The 26,972-nt window shown below is 53.0% G+C and overlaps 1 protein-coding gene across 4 annotated transcripts in view; it reads right to left on the bottom strand.

Moving 5' to 3' along the window:
• The window catches only part of tenm2a (teneurin transmembrane protein 2a), a 209,008-nt gene that overhangs the window by 35,936 nt on the left and 146,100 nt on the right, over positions 1-26,972 (bottom strand). For 2 of the 4 annotated variants that reach the window (XM_086178654.1, XM_086178655.1), the window contains exons 5-7: positions 26,481-26,687; positions 17,460-17,691; positions 9,229-9,467 (exon numbers count right to left, since the gene is read on the bottom strand). In XM_086178654.1, coding sequence (XP_086034780.1) covers positions 9,229-9,467; positions 17,460-17,691; positions 26,481-26,687 — 678 coding nt within the window. The remainder of the gene's footprint in view (positions 1-9,228; positions 9,468-17,459; positions 17,692-26,480; positions 26,688-26,972) is intronic. The other 2 variants (XM_086178657.1, XM_086178658.1) reach the window with 1 other exon arrangement.

The raw sequence follows: 26,972 nt of genomic DNA, 5'->3' as shown, positions 1-26,972 counted from the left end.
CTCGCTCCTCGCCCCCCGCCGGGAGTGCAGAAGCTAACGTGAGGTTCAACAGGTTTCTCCCCGGGGAGCCGTGGAGACGCTCCATCTGCACTGACGCCGCTTCAAACCGCCAGCGAGTGTCACTCCATCCCGTGGAGGTGTTTGGCTGCGCGGACGCCACTCCGGCACCTTCCTCATGATTACTGCCATCAGAAGTCTTTGTTTGGCGCCATGGCAACGAAACGAAAACGCCAGCCGCGGGGAGAAGAAGACCAGATATATTTTGACTTGAGTTCTTCTAGTCCCACAAAACACACACATGTGAGCGCGTTTACGCGGCTGCGAGATCGGAGACGCAGGTCGAACAAGCGAACGAGTCAGATTAAAAATAGATCGTTTGCTCCGTGATGTTTTTGCATGTAATCTGGCTGCATAATTCAGGGAGGCAAAGTGCTCGTCGGTATCGTCCCGGAGAGGCGGCGCAGCGACGAAGGGCGAGGCGGGACGGACGGGCGGACCGAGGACGGACGGGGGGAAACGAGGCGACGGCCGGCGAGGGCGCCGGGACGACGGGGAGGGAAGGGGGGGGGGGGTTTCAAAACGTTGGCAGGAAGGAGCAGACGGGTTGGAGGGGAACAGAGAGAATACTGGAGGACGGAGAGAACTGAGAGAATATTAAAGAACATATAAAATCCCACGGGAGCGGGAGAAAAAAAAGGGAGAAAACAGGCTGGAGATGATGCTGCGGAGGAGAGGAGAAGATGAATACGAGCCCCGAGGATGGAATGGGGAAGGAGAAGGAGACGGCGAGCAGAGGGGGGAGATTTAAGGGATGAACGGGCCGGTGTTCATTGACTGGTCGGGGAAGAAAGTGGCCGTGATTCATCCTCTGACAGTAAGTGCTTCACAATACGGCCCCGTCACGTGCACACGCCTGTGTTCGGAATAGCATTTATACGTCTCAGAGCGAAAGGCTGGAAATGTTTCTGCACGGGAAGAGAAGGAGCCGGTTCACCTTCATTCATTCATTCATTCATTCATTCATTCATTCATTCATTCAATCATTCATTCACTTCTTATGTAACAGTGAGTCTCACACACACATAACAAGAACACACATAGGGACACACAACCGTGAACCTCCTGCAAGAAGAACATGGAAGCTCCAGCCAGTCACAGTGGAAGCAGGACCTTCTTGTTTTGAGCGCCAACCAGAGAGACCAGGCTGCCGACTGACACATAATCTCCTGCAATGCAACTACAATTACATAGAGTACAAATGTATGACCCCTCTCCCCTGACACACACACACACACTGACACACACACACACACACACAAACACACTTTGCTGCCTCCCCTGGCCATCCCAATAAAATGCATATTAACTGTTCTAATTCACGACTAAATTAACAACTCTGACCTCAATTAGGGCGGTAATTGTGGCTGAGCCCCCCCCCAACCCCCCCAGACGGCCTGGTAATTGGTAGAGGAAGCCTCTCCTCTTCCTCTCTACCTTTCTTACCCCCGGCTCAGCGTTATTTAGGCATCTTTTTATTCCAGAGACAAACAACAGGCATAACTAAAATAAAGAAAGGAGAAAAACCGCCGTCACCACGGCTTCCTCCGGGCACAGGGGGGTTGGCGGAGGGTCCGGAGGGGGGGCCGAGCTAATATCGGAGAGCCGGAGGGAAAGAACGCCGCTGTCTCAAGTTCCCGATATGTCAATACTCGTGCCGAAGGGGATATTTCTCCGACTGCGCCGCTGCAATTCGCTCCGTAAATAAATCAGCTCTATTTCTCGGCAAAAGTTTTCACCGTCGTCTCGCGTGGGGCTCTGCCAGAGGGCGGCGGCGGGCGGGGGAGGGGGGTCACGTCAACCGCATCCGCGTCCTTCAAACTATTATCATGAACAGCTGCGCGCACAAGCAGGAGTGCACGCGTGCACGAGCCAAGCCCCGGCGGGGCCTCCTCGTCCGGGCTGACGCAACCGGACTGAAACCCGGCGCAACGCCGAGCAGGTGACTCTCCCCCACCTGCGGAAAAACAAAAAACAAAACTCGGAGAGTCACTCAGCGGCACGGCTTCCTCACGGGCGCTGCTGGAGAATCCAGACGGTGTGTGTGTGTGTGTGTGTGTGTGTGTGTGTGTGTGACAGACTAAATGAAAAGAGATGTGAATCTGAGTGATGTCCTCCTTTCTGAATCCTCATTTCCTCTTCAGATATCTCCCCCCCTCCCTCCACTCTCTCTTTTCCCAATCAACCTGCGCCGCCTCCGTCCTCGCGCCTCGGCCCCCCCCTCCCTCTCATCGATCTGTATTAGAAACAGGATATGAGGAACTATGGTATCTTATCTGGGATCGGGGGCTGCGGGGTGGGAGGGGGGGACACGGGGACGAACGAAACGAGTGGAAGAAAAGAGGCGACGGCGATTCGCTCACTTTACTTTCATCCATCTCGCGGCGTCCGTGAAGCACTGCGGGCCTAATTGGACAAACAATTGGGAGCCGATAAGACCGGCGCTAATGAATAAATGAATGAGGGAATAAATGAATGAAATGAGGCCGCGCATGCTAATGGGCGCCTCGGCCGGCCGGGATTGACGCCAAAATCAAAACGCGGGTCCGGAGACGGGCGGCCGTGCCGGAACGGCGGGCGCTCGCCGTGCGCCGTGTGTTAGCGCACGTCCCTCCCGTGCAGATGGCGCCGTCCCTCGCCCTCGCCGTGCCCCGTGCTTCTCCTGCACTGGCAGAGCGTGCTAGGACGCTAACCTTTATCAGTGCGACAGACCCTGCTGCTTCAGACACTCGCCCCGCATCTGAACCCGGTGCCCAGGTTCCTGCATCCGCCATATGCCCGGTTGTGGCCTCACCTCCACACACACACACACACACACACACACACTGACTCTGGCATGAGCGCCACATCCTGACCTCTAGCTGTTCCACCTGGGATCAGCAGAAGGGGAGCCTCATGTAGAGCGAGAGGGGACGTCGGGGTCAAGGTGCCGGGTTTGGAGCCGAGCCACGTTGTGAAAACGTGCAGGTCTGACAGGAAGCCATTAAAACACGGAGGAAAGGAGCCCTGCTGGATCCCTACGGGGAGCAGATCCAATCCCTGACCTTCTGGTGAGATCGTTGTGAAAAGAATTCTTTTAGCAGCCGTGTCTTCCGTTTGTTTACAGAAGCTCCTGTTTGCAGCTCTGAGAACCTCTCCAGGAACCAGTCTGTTTCCCGGTGCATTCAGACCGCAGAGGAAGCGGGACCGTGGATCTCGGCTCCTCCCGGTCACTCGTCAGACGTTTTTGTGAAAAAATGGACAGAAGCAGCCAGAAACGGAGCGATGAAGAGGTCCGAGCTCCTCTGGGCTCGCTGAGGAACATCTACATTTGGCCAGAATAAGTGAGGAGTTCGCTAGTGGCTAACAGGTTCTTCAGATACAAACACCTCAACCATCTGATAGTCCATGGTTATTATTCCATGACCACTGTGGCAGCTTCCAGCTCCGTGATGCTCGTGTCTCCTTCTCCTTCTTCTACGCTGGTCAGAGTTGGAGTGTGAAGCTGAAGGTGCAGGACTCAGCGGATCCTCACTGCTTGTGGGAAAGCAAAACTAGATGGTTCCTCTGGAGGAGGCGACTTCCTGGAACCAAACCGGAGCTGGGCGCTTAGAATTTTTGTTCTCAAAAGCATCTGGTATCTCATGAAGGAGGTCTCATGAAGGAGGTCTCCAGCAGGACAGCGTGTCGGAGCCTGGCGTTACATTTCACTCAGGTTGTTCGGTCGTTTCCGTCCTGCCAAGAACGCGGTGCAGCCTCAGCGGCGCTCAGAGCAACAGAAAGCCTTCGTGATCAGCGAGGAACAGCACTTCAGCAGAGACGGATGGGAGGCGGTCAGTTTGATGACATGAAGGTCACACTTGATGAGTGTGTGTGTGTGTGTGTGTGTGTGTGTGTGTGTGTGTGTGTACGCATGTGGCTCGGTTTAATCAACAGACAGACAACCTGAGAGCAAGACTAAAAATATATTATGTGTTCATGTGTGTGTGTGTGTGTGTGTGTGTGTGTGTGTGTGTTTGCATGGGTGTGTGAGCGCTCATTCATCAGCGGTGACAATGCCATGTGGAGAACGCCACCGTGCCCGTCGCGTTCAGGCACAGGACGCCGCCCTGGAAAGGTGACACCGTTGCCCGCTAGCAAGTTTACTCATTCTAGTCAAGGGCATAGCTGCACGCACGTGTGTGTGTGTGTGTGTGTGTGTGTGTGTGTGTGTGTGTTCGCACACGCATGCATGTGCGTGTGAGAAGTCCACCTGGAGTTACCTACTGTGACCTAAGCTTCACGTCTCCACCGAGCATCAAGCCGTCTTTTTTATAATTAATCTACTCTTTTTTTTCTTTCTCTTTGCTCTCCTCTGCTCCCCTGAGTCCTCCATCCATCCATCCATCCATCCATCCGTCCTCCACTCTAACTTCTCCTGGCACCGTCCACCTGTTCGCATCCCTCCGTCCTCCATCCCTCCATCCCTCCTTCCCTGCTGCTCGCAGCGATCAATTAGGAGACATTAGTCCTGTGGATATTCCAGGTGACAGAACCCCGGGAGGCCTCGCGATTCCTCATCCCTCCGCCGAGTTTCCGCCTCACCTCAATTTCTCCTTTCGGCTCCGTCCGGCCTCGCCGTCCCTCCTCCCTCCTTCTCTCCGTCCCCCGGCCGGGAGTCCTCACCCCTCATCCATTTTTCCCCGCCAATTTTTCGCCGCTCTCCTCCGGCGGCGTGCAGACAGTGACGTATCAGGCCCGGCTTTCCCCTCCTCCATCCATCCTTCTTCCTCTTACCCTTTCTGTTCTATCGACACCCTGACAGTGACACATCTCCCTCCGTCCTCTCTGCCCACTCTGCTCCGGCTCTATTACATCTCTTTCTTTTTCTATTTGCTCCCCCGCTCCTTTCGCCTTCCCTCTATCTCCTTCTCCCCAGGTCTTGCCGCTCACAATGACGGACCTGTCCCCCCCCCCCCCCCCCGTATCGCCAGCCGCTCACCTGTATCCTAGCAACCGCCTCTCCTTTGGCTCGGGCGCTCCATGTGGAGCGAGCAAACAAGACGCCGGGGGAATGAGGAACAAGCATTCCCATTTATCCTCCTCCCTCAATCTGTTCAGTCATTCCTCCACATGTAAAGAAAGGCTGCACTCTGCCCAGAGCGGGAGCTTAACACTCCGCCAAAAACATGGCCGACCTTTGTTGTGCACAAATAGCGTTTGCGTGCGCGCACGGACGAACTTGAACGCTTTGCAGCCCGCCGGTTTCTTTGGAGATTGCGTGACTGTTTGTGTGTGTTTCTCGTCCCCGGGTCTCTGTATTAACACTTCAAAGAGCTCCGGTTTGTCACATCCCGGCTTCCCACGCGAGTGACAGGGTGCCTACACACACACACACACACACACACACACACTAAAACACACACACACACACACACACCCAGGCAGGCAGGCATGCGCGCAAATACACGTTGTCGGGCAATTTCGGTTTGGTTTTGAAGGCCGAGGGTTCTCACTCTGCGACATCGGGGTGTATTGTGCGGGAAGGCATCCCGCAGGGCGCGCCGAGGGAGGCTGGCGTGCACGAGAAGAAGAAGAAGAGGAAGAAGAAGAAGAAGAAGCGGCGCCCGGGCGCACGTGTCATGGTGTTATTTATGAGCGGGCTCCTGGGTGGACGTCTCAGAGGGGTCCTTCACGGTGTATGGCTCTGGGTGCTGTGCACAATCCCTCTCCCTCCCTGCGAGTGCTTGGCTCGGTCTCCCACACACACACACACACACACACACACACACACACACACACTCACACACACACTACACAAACAAAGCGCCCCCCCCCATTTGAGCGGTGAACCCGTCCAACTGAAACCCGCTCCTCGGTTACAGCTGCAGGGATCCGGCTTCGGTCCTGGCAGGGCCGTCAAAGCGGCGCTCGGCACGGACGGCGTATCGCGCACGTGCAGCGATCCGGGCGCCGGCGGATTTTACGATCGCAGTACGGCGTCATGTCGGCCATGGTGGGCCGACTGTGTTGGGTGATTATGTAGCAAAGCATACTTGTTATCAGGAGAGAAGGTATGAGCAACTGTTGCTGCAAATTCATTCAATGCAAAATATTATGGGTTCAAGCAGGTTGGAATGGGTGGAGAAAAGTGTCAGGGGTTCCATGAGATGGAAGACTATCAGCCAGGAGGAAAGGAAAGGTGGAGGAGATAGTGGTGAGAGCAGCCATGCCGGATGGCCTGGAAACAGTAACAATGATGTAAAGACAGAGGCTGAGCTGGAGGTGGCAGAGATGAAGATGCTGAGGTTCTCTTTGGGAGTGACCAGGATGGAGAGGATCAGAAACGAGTCCATCAGAGGGACGGCACATGGGAGATGTTTTGGAGAGACGGTCAGACTCAGATGATTGGGTCATGGACAGAGGAGGGATAGTGAATATATATGGATGCTGGAATTGGAGGTCGAGAGGGAGACCAAAGAGAAGATTGATAGACGTCGTGAGAGAGGATATGACGGTAGTCGGTGTGACAGAGGAGGATCCAGAGAATCGGGTTAATTGGAGGAGGTGGATTTGCTGTGGTGACGCCTGAAGGTGAAGAAGAATTTGTGACAGGGGTGCAGGACATGTATGACCGAGACAAAGTGATGACTTAGATGGTTTGGACACGAACTCTGTTCACTCCTCTGTTCATGTCCAAACCATGGTGAGGACCTGGGTAGAAGGTTTCTAAAGGTGGAGCTGCCGGGCAGGAGGTCTAGAGGAAGACCAAAGAGAAGATCGATGGACATAGTGAGAGAGGAGGATACAGAGAATAGGATTAGATGGAGAGGGTGGATTCGCCATGGAGACCTCCGTGGGGAAAAGCCCAAAGGAGAAGAAGATTCATATTGTACAACCACAACTGGGTGGAGAAGCAGTTAGCACTTCTGCCTCGCAGCAAGAAAGTCCCTGGTTGGATTCTGTGTGTGTCTGCCTGGGGTTCCTCGGGGTTCTCCAGGTTCCTCTCACAGTCCAGACACATGCAGGAAGTTCACTGGAGACTCTGCATCGCCAAGATGTACGACTGAGAGGGTGAATAGTTGGACGTCTCCATATGTGGCCCTCAGACCAGGCCGGGGTGAACCTCACCCTGACTGACCCTGGCAGGTCCTGACTGCAGGATAAGCAGTGCAGAGAACGAATAAACGATACGCTTATACGCTGACGATACCATTTAAAATAATCCAAATCGTCATTATGACATTAACACAGGTGAGGCCTCCTTCAACAAAGTGCAGGTTTCTGCAGGTGATCAAGCATTTTGTTACTGACAATGCTGCTGATGGCGTCCGCATCGACCCCCCCGGAGGCCCGAGTGTCCAGTCTCAGCGACTCCATGGAGGTTTCCTCCTCCTCCTCCAGCCCAGACCAGCACGTCAATACACGGCGTGAAGGTCCAAAGCCCAGGAGAGGGCGGATCGGCCTTTGCGCCCCTCGATCTGCTCTGGAGGACACACACCGGCTCCAAGGACACCACCGTGCACGCTCACACCCACAAGTGCACGCCAGTTTAAAAGCGTGTACCATTTTCGGACAACATCAAGTTTCGCTCCTATCTGTAAAAATATAAGTTAAAAAAAATAAGCGTGCATCATGAAAATGTACATAAATAAATGATGAAGTGGAGATAAGCGGGTTGTTCTTTCTGCTGATGCCGCTGTTTGCTAAGATCTCCCCATCTGTTAGGCTGCCTCTCTGGGGGTAAGAGGGCAATCAATGGCCCTCTGACACATCTGCCTCCCTTTTTCTCACTCTTTTGTACACACACACACACACACACACACACACACACACACACACACACACACACACACACACCAAAATAAATCGAGCGTGAATCGGAAACAGCCTATTTTGGCAATGAAAGGCCGTACGATAAAAAGAACACGTGGGACCGTCTCGTGGCTCGAATGACCCTGAGATGGTTTGGAGCTGGTGGAGATCTGGGTGGAAGGACGTGGACGCTGGAGCTGCCGGGCTGGAGGTGCAGAGGACGACCGGAGAGGAGGTTCATGGATGGAGGGATGGAGGTGAAGATGCAGAGGAGAGGTGAAGGCTCAGGTGAGGTGGGTAAACCGGTACGTGCCTTTCAAACGTCAAGCATCACCGGCGTCCATGACGGCTTTACGTTGCCGTGGTTTTCCACCGTACTTCCACCAGAGGGCGCCACAGAGTTCCCTGCGATAACAAAGACCGCGCCGGAGGAGGAGATCGTCGAAAACGTAGAGGCGACGCAGTAGACGGCGGCGGTCTGAGCGACCATTAAACGCACATGTATCTCCTCCCAGGGTAAACCGACGGCGTGCCTTCTTCTTCTTCTCTGTTCCTTCCCTGGTCGGGACGGAGCAGACCGAGCAACACCTCCCCTCACAGCTTCAGCGGTACTGCTCTCCTTGCTCCGCATCCCCGAGCCCCCCTCCAACAGAGGGGATTAGGCAGGAAATGAACGCGGAGGACAAACAGGAGGCTCCGTCCAGATGGGGATTAACGTTTGCCTTAGATGGAGGCAGGTGATTGGCTGAGGCGACCCCTGAGGGGAGCAGCCCGGAGGAAAGGAACCAGAAGAAGAGGAAGAAGAAGAAGAAGAAGAAGAAGAAACTCCTGCGAGTGCATTCGATGTCTGTCACTGTATTTACCGCTGGCTGCAGGAATAGTTTGGAATCCCTGCATCGAGTGAAGCTGTCTGCTCTTTGAGCCTCGTCCCTCTCGAAGGAGGACTCGGGATCTGGAGTGAAGAACCCGGTCCGGCCTCTCTGCCGAGCGCCAGCCGCTCCTTGAAGCATCGCTTCGCTTTTCTGGCTTCCGATCACTTGAAAAAGCCAAACATCCGCCTCCCCGCCGAGTCCCTTAGGTGCGCCTCGCCGACTGACACCTGCTCGCGGAAACAGTCCCGGCAGCTTCCTCTTTGTTTGCGACCACCGACGCCGAAGGAGGCCGGCGCTCCTCTGACGGCGCGACAATGGAGGAGCCGTTCACTCGAGAGTTTGCTCATTTTGAACGAATCAATGAATGCCAGGGCACCTATGGAGATCGTGTTCGTCAGAGTCTAATCCAGACGGTGTGTGTGTGTGTGTGTGTGTACGGGTTGCCAACTGAAGACGTCTCCTAATTAGAAGATATAAAATGTAATTAAAGCACGTCAGGAGTGATCCCGCGTGCGGGTGCGCTTACCGATAAAGTAGGACAGCAGAATGGCCAGCAGCGCCGCCGCCGCGATGGCCGTCACGGCGGCGCACTTCCAGCTGCAGTACTTGGATGGCTTCTTCAGCTTGAAGGCGGAGCGGGAGAAGGTGTTCCTGGGTAGCAGGCGAGGGGGCGGCGAGTACACCGTCCCCGAGGTCAGGGGGTAACCGGGGGAAGAGCTGCTGAAGAGAGGAGTGGTCCCTGATGACGTCTTGAAGAGGAAATGCCTGAGGATGGAAAAGGAGAAAGAGAAGGTCAGTCTAGATCGGAGACGGCGGTCCAGATTTTCTCCTCCTGATGGACCTTCGCCGTCAGACCGGCGGCGAAACATGATTGATCATCTCGCCCGCCGCACCTTCCAGGACCTCCTAACGGTCATGGAGGATCTGCGCCTCCTCCTCCTCCTCCGGCGTCGATCGGGGCAAAGCTCGGACGTGGTATTTGAACCGTCGTCGCCTTCGCCGACCCTCCCCGTTGTCCTCTGCCGCTCCTGCTGACCCACCATGTTTCTTCTGCGTCCCGTTTCCTTTACCAACTTCCAAAGTTTTCATCTGCTCGGCTTCACAGAGGCGTCGGCGCCCTCCTGTCCCGTAGCATCTCCTCCCTCTAATTACGCCTGAGCTCGTTTGTTCAGAACAAAAATAAAACACTTTCCGCTCATCCGTCCTTTCTGATGAGACCTTTGAGGAGGAAATCAAAACGTAGTATTTGAAGGAGCCTTTCAAGGCCGAAGACACGTCTGTGCTTTCCCACACAGCCTGAGCCGGCGGACCGGCGAGGCAGAGGCCACGCTCAGATCATGCGGACCTTCAGACCGAGGACGTTCTACTAAGAAGCCTTTCCGTGATGTCAGACCAGGCCTGGACCGCGGACGCCGATTTAGAAGCGTTTCTCGGCTCTGGTCCCCCGAGCCGCTCTGAACGGACGCAAAACAAAGAAAATGTGACAGAATTGGTTCTGGAGGACGTTTGAGCTCAGGACTAAGACAGGAAGCGCAGAAGCAGGAGGAACGTTCACGTGAGCACTCGGGATTGGACGAGAGGCGGGCTTCGCCCTGGACCAATCACAGAGCACCTTATAGAGAGCACAACCGCTCGCCATCTCACACTCACATCATGTTCTGTAAAGACAAGCGACACACATGATGCATCTGGACCCTGCAGGGTCTCCAGTGAACCTCCATGGAAGGAGGAACCTGGAGGAACCAGAACCAGAGAACATGGAGGCTCCACACAGGAAGGCCTCCTGAGGGAATCCAGGCAGGGACCTTCTGGCTGCGAGGAGCTGACGGATCATCTGCAGTAAAAAAAACAAACCAAAACCTGACGGTCTCCACCCAAGACCACGTTGGACGGCGTCTGAAGCTCGTCCTCCCAGTGAAGGCAAGGTCAGATCAAGGTCAGGTCAAGGTCAGGTCAAGGACTTAAGCGGTTGTTACTAACGCAACAAAACAAAACTAAAGCGCGATGTAACGGCTGTTGGAGTTTCCATTTCTATCGTTTTAAGACACATCTTCAGTCGCTCAGCGTCTGAATCCACGAGCCGGACGGAGGCCACGAGTCACACGGCTTCCTCTCCCGAGTCAAAGCGCTTCCTTTGACAGCCGCAGCCATTTGATTCGAGTGTTTCGGGACTCCGGTAATAAATCGCCGTTCTCGATGGCACGGGGATGAGATGAAAGCGTCTGCTGGAATATGTGTCAGCGCTCCCCCTCTTCCCCTCGCAGCCCGCCGTCTGATTTATCCACCGCAGGCCGGTGAATCGGTCGCCGCGGCGAGAATATGCTGAGAAGCGCCTTTGCCTCCGTCCCCCTCTGACGTCTGTAATAGCTGCGATTTCATAACAGCGCGTCTGCACACGTGTTTGCTTGTCTGATCTGAAAACAGTCGTCGGGAACCGACTGTGACGTGCACAGCGAGCACGCACAGTCGGTTCGGGAGCCCCCCCCCCCCCCCCCCCTTCTTCCTCGCCGCTCTCTATCAATTATTCAGCCGGTCTGCTCGCCGTCTCATAGTCGCACGCCACCGATTGTTGGATTAGTATCCTGCCGGATTCCTCTTCCTGTTTCCGTCCGCATTCGTTGTCCTCCTCACCCCTCGTCACGTGACTCCGGCGGAGGTCTGGCGAAGGGGGCGGAGCCTCAGCAGAGGCCTCACAAAGAAACACCTGGTCATCATCTAAATGTACTGGCTGCTCGGTGTCACTGGATGAATATTAATATGAATAAACCTGGAGGCTGTGAAATGCAAAAAAGGGGCTTTCCATGTGTGTGCATGCACACACACACACACACACACTTGGCAAGGTCAACCAGTGTTCGCCTTTTGTTTGCACCCATTTCATCACCCATTGACACCCTCCATCACGGCGCGGCTGGTGGTAAACAATTACGGTTGGCGCGTCGGACGCGACTCGACGACGCAGGCTGCGACGACTCATCCCATTTCCCCGGCTTTGTTTGCGTGCAGGAGCTCCGCGCTGAAGGTTGACGCGGGGTGGGGATATGTCTACAAGCCATCCTAATTACTGGTAGGAATAGAAAGTGTCTAATGTACTCCGGGGAGCTAATTGACATTGATTTATGTTGCAGGGGAGTGTGGAGGGGCTCTATCATAGCAGGCAGCTGGCAATCACAACTGTGTATCATTAGAGACGATTGTGTGCGTGCGCTTAAATGTGTGTTTGTTTGTGACTCCGGTGGAATCTCTGACAGCGGTCCGACGTGGATACGTCACACATAATTAGCGAGGGCTGACAGAAACCCCTCCTCCTCCTCCTCTGTTCCCTCCAGCGTTGCCGGCAGCATCCCCCCTTCCACCGATTCAGCCACCGCTATCTCGCTGCCGGGCTCAAGGCTACAGGGCACACACACACACACACACACACACAGTCACACACACACGCAGCCTCGTCCTCGCCACGGCCGAAACGGAGTTCCAACCCCTGCATGATAAGAAGATCCAGGTATGTGGGTTGTCTTTTATGAGACGAACCCCGCACGCCACAAAAGACATCATTTGCATTCATGCGGTGCAAAAAGTGACACCGGAGGAGGCTGGGCTGCAGATTAGAAGGCTGAGGGGAGATTTTCACTTCATTCCAATCATGTTCCCAGCTGACAGAATAGAGGACCTGGACAATTAGCCACAGAACAGAGAGCATGCTGGGTAATTACCAGGAAGTCAAAGCTTGCATTCCCCCTTGAGCGAGCCGCTTTCATAAGCACACACTTCATTTTGTCAGCCCCCACAAACAGAAGGCTGCCTGCGACGGCGCTCCGAGCGCCACCATAGGAAAGGAGATGATTAACCGGGGTCGGGACGCGCGCCGGGAAAAATACAGATCCGAGAGCGAAACAAAAGGGGGCTCGGGGAGGGGGGGGGGGCTCGGAGAGCGCAGGGCGATACAAGCCGAAGGGCGGACGGAGGCGGAACAAAAGGGCGTTCGTTTTCTACTCGAGGAACGGGGAGGACGACGACTGCGTCCAACATGGCCGCCTTGTGTCTTTACAGTGTTGAGTTATGACATACAGGACCAGGATGACCAGGATGGAGAGGATCAGGAATGAGTCTATCAGAGGAACAGCACATGTCAGATGTTTTGGAGAGAAGGTCAGAGAAGCCAGACGGAGATGGTTGGGTCATGGACAGAGGAGGGATAGAGAATATATTGGTAGACGGATGCTGGAATTGGAGCTGCCAGGCAAGAGGTCTGGAGGAAGACCAAAGAGAAGATTTATGGACGTCGTGAGAGAAGATATGAAGGTAGTTGGTGTGAGAGAGGAGGATCCAGAGAATAGGGTGAGATGGAGAAAGTTGACTCGCTGTGGAGACCCTGAAGGGAAAAGACCAAAGGAAAAGAAGAATTTGTCACACGGGTGCAGGACATGTATGACCGAGACAAAGTGATGATTGAGATGGTTTGGACATGAACAAAGGAGTGTTCTGGTGAAGATCTGGGTAGAAGGTTGCTGAAGGTGGAGCTGCCAGGCAGGAGGTCTCGAGGAGGACCAAAGAGAAGATTTATGGACGTCGTGAGAGAAGATATGAAGGTAGTTTGTGTGAGAGAGGAGGATCCAGAGAATGGGGTTAGATGGAGAAAGTTGAATCGCTGTGGCGACACCTGACGGGAAAAGCCGAAAGAAGAAGAAGAAGAAGTTATGACATACAGGGGAAATAAACCCCCGGGTCACATCTTCCATAGAACAAAGCGCTTCACCCGCACGTCACCACGACCTCCCTGCGCTCACGCGTTCACGTCCGACAGCAGTTTGCGCAGACGGGGCGGATCTTATTTATCAGCGCCGAATCCGAAGCCAGGAAACACTGGGTGGATGCCGGGCCTGTGTGGGCGGCCTTCTGCCTCGACCGGGACAGAAACTAATAGAGTCCAGGATCTCTCATACCAGCAGCGCTGACAGCTACATGCTAACAGAACATGTGATTAAAGAAACGGCCACAGAGAAAGGACGCGTCTGCACCCAGCAGCCGACGTCGAGCGGAATCCAAGTCGTCTCCGACAGCAGTCCGGAGCTCTGCTGCGTTATTTGGTACGGTGGCACCACAACCCGAAGACGAGAGGAACCCGACACGTCTCCTGGATCATCTTTACCTGGACGACTAAAAGTGACCAGGAGGATAAATAAGCACAATAAAAAACATTTCAAATGAAAGAAAATTAAAACCCCAGACTGGATTGTTGGTGTATTTCTGAAATGGGGCAAACCCTCGGACACATGATATGAGAGCAGTCTGTGGTGAGTTCCAGAGGGTCTGAGAGCGGATCACCGTTTGCCCGTTATCCTAAATGGGACGCGGGTCCCGGCGGCTCGCGGCAGCTCTCAGCCCGCCGTCCGAAAACGGGGGAATCATTTGAACGCGTATGAAACGCAGAGTAGAAACATGCAGAAATGGAGATCGGGCTTTTGTTTTGAAATCCAGGCACGGGATCGGACGGGCCGTCGTGGCTCGACAGCAGAAATAACTGAACGACGCCACAAACAGGCCTCTTTAAATCATCTTCACCCGTCTCACCTCTCAGACAATCCCGAGAACCTCTCCGGGATGCACTTTTTCTGGCGTTGGCGAAAATGTAGCGCTACACATGTAGCGCTCAGCTCACAGAGCTCCGTCTGCAGGAGGTCTTGGTGCTTCCACGATCACACACAGATACACAATCTGGTGTGTGTGGGATCTTATACGTCGGGAATCGATCTCCTCTCCCGCGGCAGCTCCTGGAACAACAACAACTAGGAGGTGCGGGAGAAGGTCCCGAGATGGTTCGGGAAACAGCCACGCGCACAGGAATATTTGCGCCGACACGTGCACGGCGGCGTCTCGCCTCCCAGCGGTGAACCGTCCCGAGTCTCTGCTCCCTCGCAGCAATCTCCCTCCGTTACCTCATTTCTCTCCATCTTTCTTCCAATTTATCTCCTTCCCTCTCCCCTCCAGCCCACTCCGATGTTATATCTCTCCGCAGATCCACCCCCTCCCTCCCTCCATCCCTCCATCCCTCCATCCCTCCATCCCTCCATCCCTCCCTCCGCCGCCGTGCTTCTCCCTCTCTCTTCCTCTGCCAGTCATCCGGGCCCTGGGGTGTTCTTAGGTGATCAATCTTTATCCCGTCAGCGCTGTCACACCGCCGGTTCGGGCCAAAACACACACACATTTGCTCTAACGAGTGGACAACGAATGCCAAGATATTCATATGATTACGATGATGCACACACACACACACACACACACACACACACATGCATGCATGCACACGTTCCACACGCGCTCATCATTTCCCAGGTTCCCTTTTTTTTTCAGTTATAATGAGATGAGCTCCGCCGGCGCTGAGATGGTGCGACCGTCTCGCTCTGGCGGTCTGGCTGCAGCCGGGTCCCAGCCCCCCCTCCGACCCCCCGCCCTCAGCCAGGAGGCCGCGCAGGGAGGCGGAGCCGAGAGCCGCCGCGTGGCGCTCGCCGTTCGCCGCACTTCCTTTCCCAACATTTTGAGGCACCGGCACGGCTTGGGGCTAAAAGCAAATAGGACCGGGAGCGCGGCGCTTCATCTCACTCTGAGAAGAAACTTATTTTTTCATAAGCTGATGTTTATTTAATTTTTTTTTTGTACCCGCCAGCAGAACCTCCTTAATCACATATCACCATGGCAGCGCCGAGCTGCTAAACAAACGGCGTCTATTTAAAGCCTCAGGTGCCGCCGTCTGACACGGTAGCTTCTGCTGCGCACCAGGGCCGGGCGAGATCGGCGAGGCTGAATTAAACATGGCCGGGCCTCATTAATACTGCAAGGGGGCCGGCGCGCTGGGGGACCTCCTCCGGGAACATCGGCGCTGGAAGCCTCGGCGCCCAGCAGGAAAAACACAACTACAGCTCGCAGAGTAAATGCTCGGGGAGCGAGCGTGCGCGGGTCCCCTCCCGCCCGGCCTCATGAATAGTAAAACCCCGCATGAATGCCCCGCTAAGTGCTCTTTGTGCACCGACAAACGCGCACGTGTGCTTTGCATTTCCTCCACGACGGCCCGGATCATGTCCGCGGCTGAAGATGCGGGTTGGGAGAGTGGCGTACGACCTCTGTCCGACGTCCCCGCGGACGGGTCTTTTTCCCACGTTTGACGGATCGCGCTCGGCCGCGCCGTTGCAAGGTGCGATTTGGCTCTCGGCTCACGCGGGTCTGCTCGCCACGCGCCCGCTCTCGGAGTTGTTTACCTTCCGCCGGCCGTCTTCGGGGCGCTGACATTTGAAGGAGAGGAAATAGAACGTCAAAAACTGCGCTTGCTACGTCCGGCGCTCCCCGGCGTGGAATCAAACCTGCGCGGCCGGACTACAAATTGCCCGGCGTAGCATCCGCGGCTACGCTTTGAGTCCATTCTTCTTATTAAACACCGAGCGCCCGGCGGCCGCTGAGGCTCAACGGGTTGAAGTTGCCGGTAAGCAAGAATGACAGTTTGCTCAGCTGACGGGGCGATTGTTTTGTTTCGTCAGGCCGCCGGCGCTGTCTGCGTTATCGGCCGACCTGTACATCACACATATCAACCTTCATTGGAGGAGATCAAAGACGCAGCGACTTAAACCTTTGGGCCGAGGAGAGAGAGATCACCCGATGTAGCGATTGTAGCCGCATAGCAGCTAGCTCCTCCTCCAAATCACTCCATATCGCCCGAAACGCCACCCAGATCGTCAGCTCTGAGGAACATCTACGACGAGAGAAGGGACGAGTCCTGTCGCCAGCGAGAGACCAGGACCCGGTGGACCCGCTGGACTGAGAACCTCCAGAGACGCCGAGCCACTTCATTGTGATCCCTCATCCCATCGTGATGGACTTTCGTGGTGTTTCTTTCCGCCAAAGTCTGCCGATGTGTACGCTAACCGACCAATAGGAGGTCAGCATGAAATGACACGCCGATCACCAGGATGCTGGTCCAGCAGAGGTTTGTATCTGACCCCAGGTGTCTTCTGAGGAGGAACCCTCTCTTTGTTTAACAACAGGCTTAAAACCTTCCTTTCGAAAAAGCTTATGATTAGCATTAGCCTAGCTTCTCGAGATGAAAACCTTCCTTTAGAAAAAGTTTATGATTAGCATCAGCCTAGCTTCTCGAGATGCTGCTGAGGGATATCCCACGATGCACGTCCCTCCTCTCTCCTCACTGAGAGAGAGCGTGGTCCAGACCTGCTCCACGTGGAAGGTGCCTTCAGAAAACCTTGGAGCTAAATCAATAAAATCAATCCCTACTTGCCTTTTATTTGAAATAAAGAGGGAGTTTTCAGGACGAATCAGCGCCACGAATAAAGGGTCTGATAAGACGGCCTGATACACCCAAGTATTTTATTCGTGTTTATAAAAAGATAAATAAATAGCAAGTAGAATCAGTCTGTTTTTACTGAATAAGTGCGAGCGAATATAGTGACCCACAACAGGAAAAAGCACAAAAGCAATATTATTGCCACCATCTGCTCCTCCACTGACCTGAAAGCAGTCATTTGAGCGAAACATCATCATCCCAATAAAACTGACACAAAGTCAGAGCCGAGCCAGAAGCTGTCAGCCGATCAAACCCAGAAATCTAAAATCCATACGTCGTGGGACTCCGTCTGGAAAACCACAGTTAGCGGGCCGTCGCGCGAGATCAAAACGATGGGATAAGTGTCGAGTATGAGCTTTAATAGCAAAATAAACCATTTAAACGGGGGGAACCTGTGGAAACAAACTGACCTGGTCTCCAGCGGGACGTTGCTGTTCAGCACCCAGCTATCCTGCAGCTGGACGGACTCGGGCGTGGTGGGCCCGTCTCCGGCGCCCGGGGCCGGGGCATGGATGGGGTTGCGTCCCCCCCTCAGGGTGTTTCTGTTCAGGCTGTTGGCCGACTGGTGGGACAAGGTGTGGTGGTTGTGCGGCGGGGGCAGCGGCGGCCGAAGCTTGGACTGACTGTGGTGGTTGGCCGCTCCTGGAGGAAGGAAGGAAAAGGAAAAAGATTTTGAGACGGCGGAGAAAGGTGGGATTTTTCATTTTCTTGCAAAGAGGCGGCCAGAGGCCCGGCTTCATCATGGCTCCTCTGTACGTGCATGTTTCCTTGTCTTGTCTCGCTCTGCTTGCACCTTTGCCTTTTGCTTTCCCCTGCAGGGACTGTGTCCGTGTGTGTGTGTGTGTGTGTGTGTGTGTAGGTGTTTGCGCGGGAGGGCAATGTCGGAGCACTCAGCGCAGCAGGCGCTCTCATCTCTCGCTCTCAGACTTGGGGAGAACATGTCAGCTAGAATCCAATAGCGGCCCCTCCAACTCCGAGCTAATGGACTGTTGAGTGAGAAGGCCGAAAAACAAACCCCGATGACTCAGAGGAAAAAACACCCGTTCACACGTCACATTTCTATCTCCGTGCGTTCCTGTACGGAAATCAATAGAGAGCACGCCGGGCGGCGCAGGAAACGCACTCCTCGGGAAAATGTGTTCGACCGGTAGGGCGGGAAGGTCGGCGAACGCCATCCCGAACCGGGTCACGCTCGGATCGGGATCCGGTTCGGGTTCCTCCGGAGGGACGCGTGGGTGCAACGAAGCTCCACCGGCCTGAGATCACGCCTTCGTGAGGCGGTCGGTCAATGGCGAGAACACACACACCCTGCAGGACGGCGTGCCGGAGCGAGAGGGAACGCTGGATTGCAGGTAAGAAAGACACGCCGCCATTCACACGTCATACAGGGACATACAAAATTTTAATTTTCCCCACCGTGGGGGGATTCAAGGAATATTTTATTCTCTTGTTTTCTATACTATTCTACAAACATTCACTCTTTCATTCTGAATAATATTCAGATTTATGGTAATGTTGCGCCGCTGTGTCAAATGAATATCCCCGATGGCAGCGTGTCAAAGGTCCGGCCCGCGGGCCAAATGCGGCCGCGGTCAAACTGACACCGGCCCGCAGCCTCTGTCATGAAATCAATAATAAAATCGAATTGGGTCCGGAAGCCCGTTTTTCTATTTCATATTTTTGGGTTTAAAATTGAATTTGTGAAAAACACAGCAACACACAAGGATTCATTTGGTCCTCAGTGATTGCCACTTCTGAATAATATCACGATGAGTGTTATTTTCCTCTTCACATTTTTTGAATGTAGGAGCTCATAGTGAGCATTTAATAGTGAATAATATGTTATGTTTAATCTTTCTAAAAAGTTTTCCAGACAGAATTTTTCCTCATTTTCTGTGGTGTTCAAATATGAAAGACAGCGATTTGGGTAAAAACTTTAGATCTGTGTTAAGACATGAAAAGTATGCCGTTTATAATGAAAACATTGATGAAATACTACATTTGCATTTAATGTTAATGTTAGGCTGAATGGTCAACCCTCGCACATTTTCACCTCACCAAATATGGCTCTCTCGGCAAAAAGTTTGGACACCTCTGCCCCAAGGGGATCGATAAAGTATTTCCATCCTGATCCTTATTTACACGTCATCCAGAAAAATACAAAATGTCATTTTTCCTCACCCTGGCACAATTACAGGAATATTTGTGGAGGTTCTCAATCATCCAGGTCATGGTGATTTCTTGTCATTCAAGTTGCCAACTACTATTCATTCACATGTCATACAGAATAGAACATAGAACATACATATAGAGCATACATATTTATATATATACACTGCTCTAAAAAACAAAGGGAACACTTAAAAAACACATCCTGGATCTAAATGAATGAAATATTCTTATGAAATACTTTGCTCTTTACACAGTGGAATGTGCTGACAACAAAATCACACAAAAATGATCAATGGAAATCAATTGTATCAACCCATGGAGGTCTGGATTAGGAATCACACTCAAAATTAAAGTGTAAAAACAAACTCCAGGCTGATCCAACTTTGATGTAATGTCCTTAAAACAAGTCCAAATGAATCTGTGTTGCTTCCTGAGTGGACACTATGATTTCACACAAGTGTGATTGACTTGGAGTTACATTGTGTTGTTCAAGTGTTCCCTTTATTTTTTTGAGCAGTATATATATGTATATGTATGTGTTTGGTCTGTGGGAGGAACCTGGAGAACCCAGAGGAACCCCACGCAGGCATGGGGAGAACATGGAGACTCCACACAAGAAGACCTCCATGGGAATCCAAGCAGGGACCTTCTAGCTTTGAGGAGGAGGCGTGAACCTTAGCGCCGCTCGTAAGCCATTGTCCTCTTTAACCGGACACACACACACACACACACACGGGTTGGCAACCATCTAACAGCTTTAAAAACATCCTCATCTCCTGGATGTTTGTTCAGAGCTCCCTCGCAGCTCCAGCTGTTTGGAAGGTGACCTGATTCCTAGCCGCCGCCGCCGCCGCCGCCGGGACGCAGGTGTCACCGGCGTGGCCTCGGCGAGCGGAGAGAGGAGGGGGTCTAACCTCGGCCCGCCGCACAGACACAAAACATCTGCTCGCCGACGCAAAGACGCTCTCAGGAGAAACACACGCACACACACACACTCAGGCATGCGGTTCTAGGCGTGGTCACACCCCGGCGGAGGAACGTGTGATCTTCATCATATGATGCTCCTGCATCATACATGCAGAGCGCAAAGCGATACGCGCCTCCCTCTGACGTGGCTTTTGCATTTTGTTTTTCCGTCTTTAGCTACGGGTGAAGAGCTTGATTTGATCTCCACGCAATTAAAGTGCTGCTAGCAGGGCGTCTTAGCGGGAAATCATCCTTTTTTAGTGACTTTTAGCCCATTTCAATTAGCAAACAAAAAAAAAAAATGATAAAGGCGAGGTGTCATCGTTCATTTTCCCTCCCCGGGGTAAAGATCAGGTTATATTTTCATTTAAAGCCGGATGAATAATAAATGCCCCTCCCTGATAGGAGGTATCATGGGATGGCATACAAATAGCCCGCTGCTCGGAGAGCATCAACGGCGGCGCAGAACCGAACGCTCGTTTCTGTAGAAACAGGGGTAGGAACTCCTCCTGCTCGCTCGTTGGTGGAACCCAGAGGCCACGCCCATCAGAAGACACTTCCTACCGAGCGCCATATTTAAAAACTACTGTGGACACTGGTCAGATGTTTGCTTGGGACAAAACGGACAGAAACTTGGGAAGGTCCGAGCCCTTCTGGCCTGCGACGCCTCAGAGGGGTTTCCAGGGCTCGCTGAGGAACATCTCCATTTGGCCAGAACAAGCGAGAAGTTAGCTAATGGCTAACGGGGTTCCTCACAGTGCAGGGAGAAGATAAAAACACCTCGACCATCTGAAAGTCCATGGTCATCATGCCGCGAACAACGTGGCGGCTTCCACCTCCATAGCGTCCGTGTCGTCTTCCCCTTCTTCTGGTTCGTTTCCGTGTCCTTCACGGCACATCTAGAAGGTTCCTCTGGAGAAAGTGACTTCCTGGAACCGAGCTGGACACTGAACTGTAGCGTCTAAAAGCAGACAGGAACCCTAAAAGTGCCTCGAACGAACGTCGTCCTTGCGAAGCGTGAGTTCCCGCTCGCTTTAACCTCGGCTCTGTCGGCAGCAGGTCGTCACCGAAGAGGAAGATTAATCCTGCGCTAATTGATTTTGCGACTTATATGTATGTTTTCCGTACATCTGTTCTGGAGGTGTTACCTGCTCAGCCGCCTCACAGCAAATCCTGGGTTTACAGGATTGGATTATTCCAGGGTGTGAGCCCACAACTCCTGGAATGAAGATGCTGCGGGGAGACGGCTGTTTTTCCAGCATCATCAGACGCTTTGCTTGCTATTTTCATCCCAAGAGAAGTAACACGTACGGAAACCAAAGACCTCGGATAAAAACAAATGATCCTCCGAGGCCACGGAGATGAAGAGGTGCAGGTTAGATGTTCTGGAGATAAAGGTCAACCTGACATGGTTTGGACATGAGCAGAGGAGGGATGGTGGAGATCCGGGTAGAAGGAGCTGAGGTCTGGAGGAAGACCAGAGAGGAGGTTTATGGATGGTGTGAGAAGACAGGGTTAGCAGGAGGACGCTAAAATCCAAAGAGGTTGCGATTATCTTCTCTTGCGGACACCTTCTGGAGACTCGAGGTAAACACTGCGGTGGATGAAGATGGGAGCGTTGGAGCTGCGGCCGGTGAAGAACCACCCAGAGGTCACCGGTGTTCGCCGGCAGAAGACAAAACACGCGGCGGCGAAAAAGAGCAATTAGAAAGCAGCTGAGCAAATCCCAGCACTCCAGCGGATCTCCTCCTGTCCACGCCCTCCAAGGCTCACTTAAAAAGCGCTCGGAGAGACATTTTCCGCAGAGCCGGTCTTTGTTTCCGGCCCCTTTGACTGTTTTCGCTCGACCCAGTTTTGCGTGCGACCCCCCCGTGGCTGCGGAGCGGGGCCAAAGCCGGGAGCCGGCTAATCTCTGGAACTTCATTATGTTCCTGGATTCAAAGGAAGCTCATTCATAGAGGAGAATTAGCCTGTCTGCTAACCCCGCTCCCCTCTGAATCACACGGTGTGAGCGCACATCGCGGAGAGGCAGGGGCTCGCCACGCCGTATTAATCTCACAGTGTGTGTGTGTGTGTGTGTGTGTGTGTGTGTGTGTGGCCAACTGGCGACGGGAGCGGGCCGAGGCCGTTTGTTTTGCAGTCCTGGATAGGCAAACTGTTTATTGACATTTTCTATGGTCAACAGAGAAAAGCGGTGGGGTCGGACGTGCATCTGTGTGTGTGTGTGTGTGTGTGTGTACAGGACAGAAATGCCCATTCAGCAGTTGGATGGGATCATTGCAGCGCTCAGCTCCCCCCCCCCCCCCCCACAACCCACCAGCCCTCCCTCTGTCTCTCCATCTCTTCATTTCACGCCCCATATCCCCCCCTTCTTCTCCCACCTTTCTCTTTTCCAAGCGTCATGCTACCAGCTCCTTGTTTTCCAAGCGCCCCGTCTCCATGCTAATTGCTATGCTCCCCGTGTTTTAAGGTGGTATATTCCCACGTGTCGTCGCTTCGCGTGGCCTTTGTCTCGGAATATCACATTCCCCTCATTTGCCATTCCTGTCGGAGCGCGGAGGCTGAGCGCGGCGGAAGGAGAACTCGAGGTGAAACCCGCTCTCGCACAAAGACACGCGTGTTCGCAAAAGAGAGGCTTCATTTGCACAAACCCCATTATGATATGCTCACGTATTACACATAGGAGCACGGAGAGGGAAGGGGAAACATCTGAAGACATGGATCTGTGCACGCACACACACACACACACACACACACACACACACACACACACACACGCACACACACATCCGCCGCCTCTGCCTTGGCTAGTCATCTCTGTCTAATTAGGAGGCAATAATCTGCTCGAGAAGAGTCACTGCATTCTGCCAAAAACAAACATTCTATGAAAAGACATGCGCGCACACACACACACACACACACACACACATGCACAAACACACTTTAAAGGAAAAATCATCCCCTGTGCAAATGTCACCTTTACATAAGAAACCTGCTGGCGTCTTTGTTCTGCAGATTCTTTTTCGACGCAGCCATTAAACATTCATCGGATTAGCGGTGACTTGAGGAGGCTTCCTCGGCGGCCGAGAGCCGGCCGCTTCGGAGGAGGCTCGCGCTAAAAATAACCCGAGCCTTCCCCATGCATAATGAATGGTGAGAGTCGGCGCTAACGCTAGCTCTTTCCAGGAGCGATCCGCCATGCTCCGTTTGGCCGTCCGGGCTCGTCCGCCGTTCCGGGAGGTAGCGCTTCCCCGACAGGTGCTCCGAGGCGGACGCTATTCCCACATAAACACTCGCGGATCCAATTCCCAGCCAATCCGCTGCAACAGCGTCCCGTTCCCGTTCGGCTGTCACGCTTCACTGAGAACACAAGTCATGTCTGTCCACCTGTTAGCTCTGGTAATGGTGGACTACTTTTCAGCCACACACACACACACACACACACACTAGGAACACAAACCTACAAGGACACATACACACAGCATGCAGCTTCCTGAGGATTATCTCACTGTGGTCAGTTTCTGCCTGGCTTGGTAAGGTTCATTTCCTTCCCAGCGTCCACTCTCTACATGACAACTGGACACACACACACACACACACACACACACACACACATACAAACATACACACATGCTTGCGTTGACATTTTGCCCTCTAGCAGCACATGCATAAACAGTTGCCGGTTGTAGGGGTTTCATTTCCTCACCTTTATCTCGCGCCCAGCCGGGGCGAGCGCTCGGCGTGCCAGGCTGCCACTCTAAAGTCATTTAGGCTCGCTTCTAATGGACGCTCCAAGCCAGGGAGTCTCTCTGCGCCCATTAGATTTCCAGTCTTGGCAGGGGGAGACGTGGCAATTTGCAATTTCATCTCAATATTGTTCTCCCTCTATCCAAATATCTCTCTTTCACCTCTAAGCACTCATCAGCATCCCCCCCCTTTCAGTTCCAGCGCTCCCTCTCGCTCCGGATCCCCGCGTCTTCCCCCTCCGTTCAGCTGCGTTGGATATTTCCCCCCCGCACTGTTTTTAATGTTTTCCACGGGAGATTTTTCATTATACAGCTTCAGAAGTTTCCAACACTTTGTCTCTCTCTCTCTCACTATCTGTCTACCTCGCTCGCCCGCCGTCGCTGCGCGTACACACTCGGCGGAGGCTGAAAGAAGCCCTTGGAACACACACCCACGCCTGTGTGTGTGTGTGTGTGTGTGTGTGTGTGAGTGATAGAGAGAGCCTGCGAGCCTCACTTTCCCTCCTCGCCAGGGCCTGCCATTAGGGTGTCAGTGGCAGGGTGAATTTATTTGCTGTGCGGTTACCGGGCTAATGATTGATGTTGCCCCAGCAAACAGTAAACCAATTAGACGGCTGATGTAACGTCATTTTAAAAGCCTCCTAATCACGTTCGTCTTGAACCTGGGACCCGGGCCTTCCCTAATGAAGATTTATACTGGATCAAAGGAGAGCCTAACGCCATTAACAATAGATTGTATTCCACCAAAAATCACATTAGGACTTTCCCTTTCCCTCCCATCAGGCCTCTGCTAAATATAACTGCTGATTGCCAGTGCAGATGCAGGGAGGAGCGGCGGCGGCGGCGGCGGCTGCAAGGGGGGGGGGGGGGGGTCGACTTTGCCCACAGTAACTAATTGTTGAGAATGAATGTGTGTGCTGATGAGCAGATGTGTGTGTATGTATGTGTGTGTGTTGCTAAAAAGGGGGCTGAAATAAGCAGCGGGGCCTTCACACAGGTAGCACGCCATGCATGGCGGCGCCTCAAGCTGCGTTTCCCCCTCCCTTCCCTTTAGCGGATCGCTAACGTCACCGGGGAGAACTGTGCAAACACACACCCACTCGCTGGCAACTAATCTGAACTTTGAGGAGCGTAGCGGCCGCTTTCACTGCAACCGTTGCTTTTTTTTTTTTTTTTTTTGGAAAATAGTTGTTAATATAAAACCCATTAACACTTTACCGGCTGTAAAGTAGCTCTTTGTTTGATACCCGCATTTTATTTCAGTCACTTCACACATTCTGCTTCTTCTGTGCTGATTAATACGGGCTGGGAAAACATATGCAGGAAACAAGCGGTAAAGTCCCGACCGCCGTGCACGCGTTCCTTAAACACGACCATTTGCTTTTATAAATCGAAAGCCGTGCATTTTAATAACAAATAATTACTCCTATTTGTCTCTGCAAATGCGTGTGTGTGTTTGTGTGTGTGTGTATGTATTTGCATATCTGACGGGAATGATGTAGCGCCGTTAAAAGAAAGTGTATTAGAGTCTGAAAAAGTTTAATGCATAAAAACTATGGTTTCTTTTAGCACCTATTAAACAGCATTGAATCACTATCTTTACATTCATTCATTCATTCATTCATTCATTCATTCTCTTATCTTGTGCGTCTGGCTGTCATTGGTCAGGGACGGGGTTCACCTTTTACATTTTGTTTCTGTGTATTTCCCTGTAGTTGAAATGATCCCGCTGGGTGTGTGTTATCTGTGTGTTCATACTGAACGCACCGCAGTTACTCCGACACGTCACACCTGTGTACAATATGGTAGAAGCATTTTTTTTCCCTTTTAGCGCAGCAGCTTGTTGGGTTTTTTGTCTTTCTTGACGTTCACCTGCTTTCCTCTGTTTACGTCTGCGTGTGAATGACGGGCGGTGAGTTTGATTATGTTTAATACTGAATTTGAATGCTAACATTATGTTAACTGATATGAGTTATACTGTTGTGCTAAGCTAATCGGCAAACCTCATGCTGTCCATGAGCCCCTCAAGGTCATGGTTTAGTGAAAATCCTCTGTTTGTGTAGAACGTATAGCATGATGCTGATGTTTCTGTTTTATTGCTAGATCTAAAAGTGAACATCTGTAGACCTGCTGTTCTTTGGCGGAAACACCAACCCTCACACCTTGTCACGCTTAACATACATAAACTTACATAACATAACATTTCATTCACGTTAGCTCGGGACATCCGACCGATCACCCTCTCATTCACACATCCGGACAAGAACCTCCTGCATGTTTCTGGCCTGGAGGAACCCGGAGGAACCAGATGAAACCTTCTTGCCGCGAGGCCCGCTTTTTAACTGCTTTCAAAGTTTCTATATCTCTGACTTCTCGACTTATTTAGCGTCGGCACTCGTCGGAGACGTGGGTTTGAGGGACTCGGAAGGCAGAACGTTACAAGCGTCAAGATGCGTGCGGCGTTTCGTCGACGCCCGCAAGAAGGGGTGGAGTAACAGATGACTGATGGGTAGAATGGCGGGGAGGATGGATGGCGAGTGGTCCTACCTGTGGAGGCGGCCTGGGCGCGGAGCAGGTAGGAGTCGTCCGGGTGGGGCTCCAGGTGCGAGTGGTTGGAGTTTTTCTCCAGCAGGGGCACCTGGCACTCCCTGATGGGCGGCGATGGGCCGGGAGAGGGGTGATGAGGGGCGGACGAGGAGGACGGAAGGGACGGAGGGAGCAGTGAGGAGGAGGAGGTCGGAGGCAGCGGTCGACCTGCAAGATGGAGGGACAAAGATCGGGGGGGAGACGACAAAAGGAGGGCGATGTTAGACGGAACGGATGGCAATGGCTGACGGGGACGTGGAGATCGGCTCCGGAGAGCGGATTCGCTGCCGCGGGATCGGACGGAAAAAAAAAGGAGTCATCGTTCGCGCCGCTTGTCCTGCACCCGGGAGGGGGCGGAGCCTAACCCGCCTAAATTAGAAATTATTTATTTGAGATGAGATGAGATGAGATGAGAACAACTTTATTAATCCCGAAGGAAATTGTTGTGCCAGA

The sequence above is a fragment of the Fistularia commersonii genome, chromosome 31, assembly GCF_037954325.1.
Source record: "Fistularia commersonii isolate RoL2024-O1a breed Wild chromosome 31, RoL_Fcom_v1.0, whole genome shotgun sequence".
Classification (NCBI taxonomy): domain Eukaryota; kingdom Metazoa; phylum Chordata; class Actinopteri; order Syngnathiformes; family Fistulariidae; genus Fistularia; species Fistularia commersonii.
The sequence above is the reverse complement of the archived record's forward strand: the minus strand, read 5'-3'. Positions and strand labels throughout refer to the sequence as shown.